This window comes from Pleurodeles waltl, chromosome 3_1 (genome assembly GCF_031143425.1).
Source record: "Pleurodeles waltl isolate 20211129_DDA chromosome 3_1, aPleWal1.hap1.20221129, whole genome shotgun sequence".
In the NCBI taxonomy this organism is placed as follows: domain Eukaryota; kingdom Metazoa; phylum Chordata; class Amphibia; order Caudata; family Salamandridae; genus Pleurodeles; species Pleurodeles waltl.
Window position 1 is genome coordinate 1,584,863,557 of NC_090440.1, and position 12,592 is coordinate 1,584,876,148.

A 12,592-nucleotide genomic window follows, 5' to 3' on the forward strand; every position below is an offset into this window, starting at 1 on the left:
CCCACATGAGTGATCTCGAGGAACTCAAGGCTGCAGAAAAACCAGACCGTATCTCTCTCGATGTCCTCGATATCCGTGCACACTGTAAGACTTGTCTTGGTCCCACCCCTTATCAATGCTTCTAGATATCTATTTATTATAACTAGTGTATGTTTGTTCCACTTCAGCCAAGTGGCATTAATTTGATTTTGTTGTTTCCTTCTATGATGATGCAGAGCAGTTATGTCTCTGAGCATATGTTTTTTAATATTAGCTGGTTTATTTTGCTGCAATTCAGACTTGATTCAGTTTGCTGAAGCTGCAGCTGGATCTTGAAAACATTACTTTTTCAATAAGTTGTCTAAATAGACTAGATTAGTATACCAGATGTTAATTAATTTTGATTCCTACTATGGGTTGATATAAACATTTTAAATGCTGCTGTCCTGAAGAGGATCTGCTCTGTTTTTCTGTTCCTTTATCAGAATTGGACTCCTGTATTATGCTGCATACTACATCTGGTGCAAAATTATGTCCCAGTCATTCCATGTAACTTTCACTACTCTATCCACACCGCCATTGCTTGGATATCCACATGTTAATGCTAAAGCAAGATAGACTTCAGGTTAAAACCTCCAGTCTTTCCTACTAGACCATATTTCTGGCTTATGCATTGGCCTTAGACGCTTTCCACCAAATAATCAATCAGCCACAGTCTTATATCAATCTATCAGATCCAGATTGCTTAAACATGTATGCTGCAACTTTACATCAAGGTCTACTACATTGGCAGTCTTTGCTCTTCAATTAATCTCAAAGCCCAATGTTTCTGGCATTCTCCTTCCCCTAGTATTCCCTCTTGAGATTTGTGTCCTGGAGACATCCAAGAAGGTGTTTTGAGATCTGATTCCTACCTTGCATTATTGACTTGCTTTATGTTTGCTTTTGTCCTGGTCTTTGTTCAATTATGCTATTATCTACGTCATCACAGCTGATTAATACTGATACTTGGATGGCTGTGATTTGCTCTGTGGTGTGACAGTATTGCACCATGACCAAATCCTGTCTTTCGGAGAATTCAGAGTTTCCCCTAGCCTGTTCACTTCACTTCATGCCTCAGAAAATGTATAGTGCTGTGAACTAATTGTGCAGTTTGGTGCTTTTTTAATCTTTAGGTTTTGAAGCCTTTATAGTAAGGTACTGTGGCTACTTAAGTAGACATCCAAAAGCAGTAACCTTTCTTCTTCTAGTTTGTAATAGTTGTTGTGGACAGCACCGACCGTGAGAGAATATCTGTGACCCGAGAAGAGCTGTATAAGATGTTGGCACATGAGGTAAGTTACTTTTGCTCTTTGACCAGACATTATTTCTCATTGATGAGCTGGTATTGTGTATATGCCCTGTGCTTTTATTTTTATATTTTGTGCATCCGTTCATAATGGGCCAATGGTCGCAGTTAAATGTTGTATTGTATTCTTAACCCAGTAACCTTTGGTACCCATAATTTAGTTTCTGATGTTTACTTCTAACTGCATTTAGCCTGCACTTCAGCCTTACCTTGCCCCCACTTCCCTAGCCCCTCCAGCATATTTTCAAATGTCATGATGGTGGTTGCTCCCCATTCTAGTTTGTCAGGGGTTACACATATTCCTGTAACCTGATTAACTTTGAAGGCAGATTTGTAGCAGTCAGTCACAGGCCACCTGGAAACAACGGTCACCCTGCTATCACCCCTTGGGTTTTCAAACAAAATCTCGCCTGCAACTTATGCACAGGATTTATGTTACAGGAGCTATCCTGGACATGGTGATGTTTGAGGCCTTTCCATCACTAAGTGAATCTGGCATATTCTGGTTATCATTCAGTGATTTGGCCTGTCACTGGTTCTCGTGCAAATGGTTTTGAGACTTCTTGGCCCCATGCATCCTGATGGTCTCTTGGGCCTTTTGGCATATGCAAGTTCTGCAGTGTTTGCAGCGCTGTGGCAAGACATTCTCCCAACCCCATGGATGCACCATCGCTGGGTTGGGGCAGTCACTTGGGAAAGATGTAGATCAGGATCCTTTGGTCCCCAGTGGAACTAACATGCCACTTCAAGCTTCTGAAGTTTCTTGCCATTTGGTCTGCTTTGAAGGCTGTGTGCTATGTGGTACTGTAACAAGAAAGGCGGTGTTTGGTCGCCTGCCTGGTGCCAGGAATAGCTGCAACGTTGGATGTGACACAACCTCCGTGGGTTATGTATAACGGCCAGTCATTTGACAGGCTTGTTAAATGCTGGAGTGGATAAACTCTGTCATCTGGCAAATTGCAAGTGCTTTTTGCATCCAGAGGTCGTTCAAGGTGTATTCGCCCAGTGGGGTGATTTTGGTAGACCTTTGTGCCACTGCTGGGAACATGAAGTCACAGTTTGACATGCTAGAGTGTCTGCCTCACAGTTTCATGGGAGATAAATTCAGACTGCAGAGGGACTCTGGTCTTCTGTAAACCTTTCCACTTCTGGCCTGAATTCTGAAGACCGCCAAGAGGGATCAAACTCCGCTCATCCCGATAGCCCAGATTAGGGCAGGAGAGTGTGCAGCTCTGACTTGCTGAGCCCTAAGCATTTGTTCCTTCTTTGGGGGGGACCTCTTGTCTTGGCAACAAGACATAATCCTGCGTCCTATTCTCCACACCTCGATGCATGGAGATTAAATGGTCTCATTTCAGTGGAGTTGACCTGCTGAAAAAGTGCATCTTATCCTCGTGGCCTGGTGTGCATCTATCAAAACCATGTATTCTGGTCATGGTGCGAAGTTTGTGGACAGGTGTGGAGACTGTGGGGTTCACCTTTTTCATGGCAAGCTGTCTGATGTTAGTTTAGTCTTGGCAACCCTTTGCTGTGGGAGCCATCAAAGGTTTTTTATCATCCCCTTTGCCTTTGTTATTGCAAGACCTGCCTTTTAAAAAAAATTGAAATTGCTGGGTGTCATGTGTTTTCTAAAGATGCTTGCATATATGTGACCTATTCTTCTACCCCATGAGACCTTAAGTTGGTCCTCATATCCTTCATGTGCATACTCTTGAGACAGTGCATAGTTCCTCTCTGACATTGCTAACCATTAAAACTGTATTCCTCATTGTAGTTGCTTCTTTGTGTCGTGTCAGTGAGCTACCCGCTGTCAGTCCGCCTTCCATATACCTCCCTTTTATATGACAAATTGGTGCTGCAAACTAATGCTCATTTTTTGGTGGAGGGGGTGTTGCCCTTACACAGCTTCTATTGCTCTCTGACTTTATTGCTGAACCACACACCTAAAAGGAGTAGCGACTTCAAGATTTGAGCATAAAAAAGCCTGCCACTTTAAAAAATAGAGGAGTATATTTATTGGGAGTTTTCAATAGATTGTGTCCCGGTTACATTTGTGATGGCTCTACTAATTTCAAAAAATTATTTGTTGTTTATCTGAGCTTGCTCTTTTTATGCCCCCCTCAGGGAGTGCCTTTGCATTAGATTTTAATTTGCAAACTATAAGAATCCAGTCCTTTCTTCTCTCAATAACCTTATTAGGCATATTATTTTATCCTTAGGATGCCACTTTTGTTTTGTTGCCACGTTGTCAGGAACACTAGTGAAAATAGCAATAAACCCTGATGAATAGCTTTGAGGTTGATAGGCTCCATAGTATCCAGGGGTATGTCTACAATGTAATTAGTTTATGCAGGATTACTTCAGCCTCATTTCCTGTAAGGTAACAGGAGTAGGTATGTATGTTTTAGTTCATCTCCTGGGCTTTTAAAATAATTGCAATCTTTGATGAGGGGTTGAAATACGCGAGTTTTATTGTTGAAACTTGTCTTGTGAGATTAAATACCCCAGACTAAACCCCCTCTGCCCTGAAAAATTCTCCTCCTTCCTTAATCCAGCCATGCTACATTTCTAGGAGGATTTCTGGATATGTATGCATATTAAGCAATAGGCATTGCTGATTAGGTGGGCTCTTGTATAGATGGGTTATTGCCAAGGTTCCCCCGCGCATAACACAGGCATAACAGCTGCAACATATGTTCAAGTGTCCTTAACAAAATTACCAGGTATCGGATAGGTGACAGCAGCAGTGGTGCATGTTGTGCTGGCACACAAGCACAAACATTTACACAATTCCTAAAACATAGAAGAAATGGAACAAGCACCACTTGTAAAGCAGCCGTACACGGTTCACTGTATGTGCAGTTTCGTTGAGGTCTGTGTGAGTAGAGAGGAGGAGGAGTTAGAGTGACTCTCTGGTACAGAGAAGACCCATCCTGAAAGTTGTCTAAAGTAAGTACATTACCACTGAGCTAAGTGGAACTTGCAGGCACCTATCCTGGTAATATGGCTTGGTGCACTAATATTATTGGAGGGATATTTTTGTAGCCTGCAAGTTACAAGGTCCAGTCCGGGTAAAGTCATGCAGTGAGTTATATGCTGGATGGAAATAGCTTCCTATAACATGCAATTCATAATTTTGAAATCTTGTGTGTGTTTAGCCTAAGTAAATGCAATTCGGTTCAGTAAAACAGTTCAGTTATTGTCATTCAGAGCACACAATTTTAACATTCAGAAACTGAGACAGTAAAATGTTTTCATATCCTGTTTTATATCTTAGCAGCTTGTAAGGGGACATGGGCAGCTCCCTTGAAGGCTGCTGCTCAGGACATCGGAACTTGCCAATATTAGGCACAAAACTATCAGGCGATAGTGGGATGGATATAGAGAAACCAGGTTGAAAGCACTTATTGGCTGAAGAAAAACTCGCAAGCAGAACCTGACTGTTCTCTACTACATGCCAACTCTGTGCAGCAGTGGGCAGGCGGAGGAATGGGGCAGGTACCGAATGGAACATGAACTTGCTTTGGCAAACCACTGTACCACAAAGGAACATGATTAACTGCTGTGCCTCGCTCCTTCTCAACACATGTTGGTAGACACAATGCAGCTGGATGCTCACAAGCCCATAAATGATTTAGGTCTCGGCCTTAACAGGCAAACATGGAGCACACTCAAGTTTGTGCAGCACCATTTGACAAGGGGTGTCTATTCCAGACACAATTCTCACACAGTCTCAGAGAGCCCCCTTTTCTTGTTAACTTGTACATTATTTCTCCTGTCCTTTTCTATTCAACAGTCTTTTTCTGGTTGGCGCATCTTACCTGACTTCAATTTGTGACTCTATATCGCCCCCTCAGATATTTGCCCCATTCTCCCAACCTCCTGTGCAACCAGATGTCGATGACAGACTGTCACTCCATAACTAGACTTCAAAGCAAAGCATCCTAGTCTCCTTCTGACCAGTGGCTCATCTTCCTCTTACTTGCTGTGATTTACGGTGTGAGACATAGTAGCACTAATTGAGTGAAGATGGAAGATGCAGCTGGATCACTGATCTGTTTTTACTTGGAGGCTTTTTTGCTTTTAGCTTTTATTTTCCCTTTTCCCATCCATTATGGTGATTCCGAGTGGTAGAGTGCTACTGCACCTCTTCCTCTAATGTGACTTATGGCCAGATGTATCAAAAAAACTATTTGCGTTTCTTAAATAGCAAATTTTATGAAATCGCTATTTAAGAAATGCAAAATGGTATGTATGATTTTTGCAATTTGGTAATAGCGATTTCTTATAATTCACAAATGCTATTCCCGAATTACAAATTGAGAATCTGACCCCATTCGCGCCTACGGAACTGTTGCAAATGTTTTTGCATTTCCCAAATAGTGAATTCCAGTTAGGAATTCGGAAATTAGGAAATGCAAATCCCAGGGTGCTGGGGGCCTGAGGCCCCCTCTGCTGCACCCCAGAAATATTTTTACGGACACGTGAAGCACACACATGCCTTAGGGGCATGGTTCTGCTACATGTCAATTTTAAAAATGCATTTTAAAAAATTGCACATGGTTACCGCCAAACTTTAATTTGTGGTAATTGCATTTCCAAAATTCCCAATTTGCATTTAGGAAATGCTTGATACATGTGCTTTGGAAATCGCAAATAGGAATTCTCTATTTTTGATTTCCAATTTAGAGAATCGCAATTTGCGATTCTGTAAATGGTGTCACAATTTTAAGGCATCGCTATTTTAGCGATTCCTTAAAATTGCACTGCAAATGCATTTCATACATTTTGAAAGGCATTTTTGCATTCGCAAACGGCCAAATTTTGCAATTCTCACCATTTGCAAATGCAAAAAAAGCTTGATACATCTGTGCCTTAGTGCTTTGACTGCCTGAATGCTTACTGTGCAAAAGGAGGGGAGTGACCAGAATGAGTAGGACTGGTTGATTCTGCTAGGTTTGAGTGAGAGGAGATGTTGAGAACACTCCCTTCTCTCTCTGGAGATTTCACTGATTTAGCAGTGATGCTGTGGGGCCATAGCTGAACGTTTTCCATTATGGGATCATGGCTCTCTGCATTGACTCTACTGTTGTTTCCTGTGCCCTCGTAGAGCTGCTTAATCAGGGGCAACCAGGCCAGGAGGTTGGTGCTGAGATCAGGTGTGCCTGATATTCTTAAATAACCCAGCCCAGAGAATGCCTTTAAAAGGAGAAGTAGGGGTTTGGGAAATCCTTTCGTCAACATTCACCCAAGAGTGTGACATGCTTCCATGTGCTGTCTTTCGAGAAAATGGGCAGGATTGCCAACCAATGATCCCCCACATGGTGGTTAAACTCTTTATCACTATCTACAGAGTGCATGTTTGGACTTGTTGCCATAGATTCTAGCTCAGTGGTGGCAGTGACTCACATCCATGGAACATTTGGAGCAATGCTGGCTACAGCTCTTCTCTCCACTCCAGCTATGGCGTAACAGCCTTGACGGCGAGTCCCTGTCATGGTACTGGCCACCCATATCGAGCAAGACAGACTGAGGTGTGAAAATACTGTCTGGCCTGAACCAAGATATGTCAGCCCTGATTTGATTCAGTTGCCTGCTTAGGGATTAATGCTTGACCCAGAGAAGCCATCGATATTCTTTAGACCCACCTGTTGTGTAGTCAGTAACCATATGAACTAGTCAACTAAAAACCTGTGGAGTGCCTCTCTGGGTTTTAAAAGCACCATGGCATAAGCACAAGCAAAGATCCGCACAATATCCGCATCCTGGTACTCTCCAAAGATCCTCAGCTACAGCTGAAATGTGGGTATCCAGGAGAAAGTAGGTGTTTTTTCAGATGCTTATATTGGGGTTAATCTCTGTATGGCAAAGGAGGAAATACTGAAGGCAGTTAGGAAATGCTTGATCTCATCACAGTATTCCATTATATCCAATATAGAAATCTAGTTGCAGATTCCCTGTCTTAGAATTCAGTCTGGACCCATAGATTTTTCTCCAGCAGTACCCCTGGCGTCGATCAGCTCCATGTCCATCGTTGGCATTGTCCGTGTAGGATATGACATTGTGGGTCCTATACAGGTGCACCTCAGGGCACTGACGTCAGTTCTTTTCTTTCTCCGCCAGCCAGCTCTGATTCAAAGAAAGAGGTACCCTTCAGTCACTTGTAGACTGGACTTTTTGGACTTTTGTCAAAGCTTTTTGGAGTATATCCACCTTGGTGCTTCGAGGGATGTCTTTGCGTAAGACTGGAATCAAGCCTGCAGATCCTGTCATTGTCTGTGACAGATCCACAGCGCGTGTGCCTTTGATGTCTGGAGCACAACGATGACCCGAAGACGTGCTCCAAGTGCCCGGCCATGAATCCAAAGGCTTTGAAGGAGTGGTCCCTAAAGCTGGTGGCGGCCCGTTATTCTTCTCCGCATATATCCCAGTCTCGGTCAAGAGTAAAGTCTCGGGATCGGTCTTGGAGTCCCCCGCCTTCGTCATCCCACTCCAAGTCCTCTGGACGATTGGGTAAGTTGAAGCATAAGAAGAAGTCAAAGAAAGCGAAACAATAGCACCACAAAAATACGCCACAAAGTGTTTAGAAAAATGTATAATATTGATCTGGGTAAAAGCAGGTCAAAACGATCAAAGATGCAATAAGTAAATGTAGAGATATCACTCAAAAATGATATAAAGTGTCTTAAGTCTTTTTAAAGTGAACAAAGTCTCTTTCAAGCACAGAGTACCTGGTTCTGCAAAGGGCCACAGAGGAGGAGAAGCGTGGAAAGAAAGGGGTGTGCGTCGATTTTCCCAGGCCGCACATGGTGATGCGTTGTTTAGTTTCCAAGTAGGGATGGCTATGCGTCGATTTCCGGCGCTCAGTCAGGATCCTCTTCGGGTTGTTGGATTTCCAGACGCCCCGGGGATGATGCATGGATTTCCTGCGCTGGCAGGACTAAGTCACAGGAGCTGCGCTGATCTGGTGGGCATTACGTCGAATTTTCTACCGCACAGCAGGCGTTGCGTCAATTCCTCTTTGGAAGTCAGGCTGCGTTGTTCCGGCTCGGCTATGCGTAGATCAAGTGGGCCGTGCATCGAATTTCTGGTCGATATGCTGGCGCTGCGTCTATCTTCTCGTTGTGAAGTCGGGCTGCGTCGTTCCGGTTTGGCATGTGGTAAAATTTTCACCACGTGCAGGCTGTGTGTTGTTTCTGGCAGGCTGTGCGTCGAATTTTGCCGCACAAGGAGTCCTTCTTGAAGAGATGAAGTATTTTTGGTCCTGAGACTTCAGGAAACAGGAGGCAAGCTATATCCAATCCCTTGGAGAGCACTTCACGTCAGCTAGAGAGCAGCAAGGCAGCAGGGCAACAGCAAGGCAGCAGTCCTTCACAGAAAGCAGTCAGGTGAGTCCTTTGGGAAGCCAGGCAGTTCTTCTTGGCAGGATGCAGGTTCTGGTTACAAGTTTCTTCTCCAGGAAGTGTGAGTTGGAAGGGGCAGAGGCCCTGTTTATATCCCCAAATGTGCCTTTGAAGTGGGGGAGACTTCAAAGAGTGGCTTAGAAGTGCACCAGGTTCCCTTTCAGTTCAGTCCTGTCTGCCAGGGTCCCAGTAGGGGTTGTGGCAGTCCTTTGTGTGAGCGCAGACCCTCCACCTTCCCAGCCCAGGAAGACCCATTCAAAATGCAGATGTATGCAAGTGAGGCTGAGGATCCTGTGTTTGGGGTGTGTCTGAGTGAATGCACAAGGAGCTGTCAACCAAACCCAGCCAGATGTGGATTGTAAAGCACAGAAAGATTTAAGTGCAGAGAAATGCTCACTTTCTAAAAGTGGCATTTCTAAAATAGTAATGTTAAATCCAACTTCACCAGTCAGCAGGATTTTATATCGCCATTCTGGCCATACTAAATATGACCTTCCTACTCCTTTCAGATCAGCAGCTACCACTCCAACAATGTATGAGGTCAGTCCCAATGTTAGCCTATGAAGGAAGCAGGCCTCCCAGCAGCGTAAAAAATGAATTTAGGAGTTTTACACTACCAGGACATGTAAACTACATAGGTACATGTCATGCCTTTTGCCTACAGAGCACCCTGCCCTATGGGTTACCTAGGGCATACTTTAGGGATGTCTTATATGTAGAAAAAGGGGAGTTTTAGGCTTGGCAAGTACTTTTGAATGCCAAGTTTAATTGGCAGTGAAACTGCACACACAGTCTTTGCAATGGCAGGCCTGAGACAAGGTGCAGGGGCTACTTAAGTGGGTGGCACAATCAGTGCTGAAGGCCCACTAGTAGCATTTAATCTACAGGCCCTGGGCACACATAGTGCACTCTACTAAGGACTTATAAGTAAATTAAATAGTGCAATTGGGTATGATCCAATGTTACCATGTTCAAAGGGAGAGAACATATGCACTTAAGCACTGGCTAACAGTGGTAAAGTGCCCAGAGTCTTAAAACCAGCAAAAACAGTGTCTAAAAAGTGGAGGGAGGCAGGCAAAAAGTTAGGGGTGACCACCCTAAGGCTGTCAGGTCTAACAAAGATCGATGATAGTTGGGGAGCTTGACTCGCGCGACAAAAGAAATGGTCACAATGACGGACTACTACCTGGGCTGTGGTTCCCCCTGATCGGGCAATATTGACTCAGTTTATTGCTGCATTGGTTGTTGACCCTTTCCCAAGACCTCCTAGGAATAGTAGTGTTTCACTTTCAAGTTATGAATGATATAAATTGGTCGCTGTTGAAATAGGCCAAGGAAGAAAGCATAATCCTCGTGTCCTTAATAGAATTGAAACTTTCCTAGATGTTAGTTAGGAACGGTTTTCATTCTCAATACTCTCACTTCATCCTCCACTAACTCCCCTAGTTTTTTTTTATTTTCTTCATTTCCCCCTTTTGCCTTTCATGGTCCATACCAAGAAAAATGGCATTGCCTGCTGATCAAGCCCTTCTTTGAAAATTCTGGTCTGAAGTCCAAGCACTCACCTTGCCAAACATTGTGCATTGAATACTAATCAAAATATTCTCAGCACAGCGGCTTGACTAATCAGCAGCTTACGAAAGTTTAAGCACATCTCCCTATGAAAAAAAAATCTATCTACAGAGCACTTTAGTTTGCCTGCCTGCACTCTCTCTAAGTTCAACATATCTGGTGACCGGGCTCCTCTAGCAACATATCCATAGTGAAACTTGAAATCCAGAAGACGTACTCAGAAGACACGCACCCATATACTTTTGGCATATGGACCAAGACTCTAGAATCATCTATCTTCGCACCTCAGACTTGCTCTCTCGCTAGTGCAATTCAGGAAAGGTCTCAAAATCACTCTTTTTATAGCTTTCCCACCATCTTAGACTGTTTCCCTTCCTTCCTTACACTACTCGTTGCTTGGTTTCTTCAGTATTTTTATGCATTCATTGTTATGCAGAGGTGTGGAATTTAATAAAATATCTACTTGTCCATGGGAAAGGTTGCTTCTTCAGTCTACTTGTCCTGTAAAAAATACTATGTGTCCCTTTGGTGCCATGTAGTCTGGCAACAAATTATGGCAGCAGTCTCATTATGTAAGGGCTCTGATCATAGCCTCTCTGATTATGCTAGGGCTATTACTATAGTAGGGCTTGAATATTTGCAATTTCAGTCCCTACTATAGCAATTTCCTTATTTTGCCACCTTTCCGCAGACCTACATACTGGAGCTGGAGGAAACAGTAAGCAATAGTCCCAGGACTGGAATTCCTTTGAGTCTTCGGACCTACTAACTTGCATGTTTTAAGAATTTTCTCTAATCTTTTTCCTTAATGAGAGAGGTTGGAAATGTACTCCTGACAATGGCAGAAGTAGACGTTTTTCCAGGGTTCAGAAAATAGCAGTTTGAGGGGAGGTGAACTTGTCAGATGAGCAAATCTACACATAACATATTTGCTCGTGCTAAAGTACAGTTCACAAATATTTTTTAGGAGTACGATTTCCTGGCTACTTCTGTAACTTCTTGTGAATTCATGAAAGCCACTAATTCAAAGACATATACCAGTGGTGCACTTTTGTTACTTACTTTAAGAATTGGGTCCCTAATTAGGTCTGGCATTTTGTTTTTATGAAACCTCTATTTCTCTCTCTATCAGCCGGCTTTACAGTGAGTGATCACATTCTGCTCTTCCACAAAGTAGTTTTGTCCAGTGCCAGGAACTACTGTTGCAATCAGTGGCGTAACAAAACTGGAGGTAGCCCCCCCCCCCCCCCCCCCTTTTGCAAAGATCATGAAGGGGGTCCCCTCCAGACTCACTCAGGGCAGGTGCTGTGCTGAGCCCCCCCCCCCAAGGGGGTTGCAGAGCCTTTGTTATGTGTGTGAGACCAAAAATCTTTTTTTTCATTTTGCCAGTGTTTGTTACAATAGTGAGGGCCTGGAAGCTCCCACAATAATAAAGTGCTACAAAAGCCATGTCAAAACTAGACATGCATAAAGTAACACAAACAAAATGTCAGATCGGTTGGCTTTGCCAGTGCTTGTTTTTCATGCTTCCCATAATCTTGTTAAAAATGGTTACACTGATTATTCCATAAAGAATTTTTTGTGGAAATACTAGCATGCATCAACACCTTTTACTAAATTATGCTTCAAAGAAATTGCACCTAAAATTTCATAGTAGGGAAACTTTTTTTCCCTACGTGCATTTTTTTCTGAACATTTTATTTTGGAAGTAAATAATCATCACTCTTGATTATAAGCTTCAGCAAATATTTGCATCTAATCAGAGAGCATTCTGGGAGCATTATACGTAGCTTCATATTGTTAAAAATTAGAAAAGTGTACACATTTCAATTTTCTTTTTTTTTTTTTTACTGGAACCACTGTCAGTAATGCAGTGTGACCTTAAGTTTTATTTACAGCCCTCACCCTAAAAATGAAGGCTTTTCATGAATGAACCAAAAATACAAGTTTGAACGGCATTAACATATGGACACACATTACCTCAACTGCAGACAGTTCCCTTCTCTGTACACTGGCAGTCAAAGGATTTGTGCTGCCGGGGGTTGGGCCTACTTGTCCCAAGGACAATATAAACATGAAAACTTGTCCCCAGACGATATGTCCCGGGCATCAGGTGATGGGAATTCCACATCCCTGTTAAGATTTTAAAGGATAAATGTTATTCATGTCTTTTTTGTCCTCTGTTAGCTATGTATTCTGTTGGCTTACAAAACAATCTGCAGCTGTTTGGGGCTAAGCTAGGCTTGTGACTTATAAATGCCCTGATAAAAATAAACATAATAAACATAAT

The 12,592-nt window shown here is 43.0% G+C and overlaps 1 protein-coding gene across 1 annotated transcript in view; it reads left to right on the top strand.

The window, feature by feature from the left end:
* Nucleotides 1-12,592, top strand: part of ARL5A (ARF like GTPase 5A) — a 133,221-nt gene that overhangs the window by 74,843 nt on the left and 45,786 nt on the right. Inside the window, exon 4 of the mRNA XM_069225182.1 lies at nucleotides 1,230-1,313. Within this exon, the coding sequence (XP_069081283.1) occupies nucleotides 1,230-1,313 (84 nt within the window). The remainder of the gene's footprint in view (nucleotides 1-1,229; nucleotides 1,314-12,592) is intronic.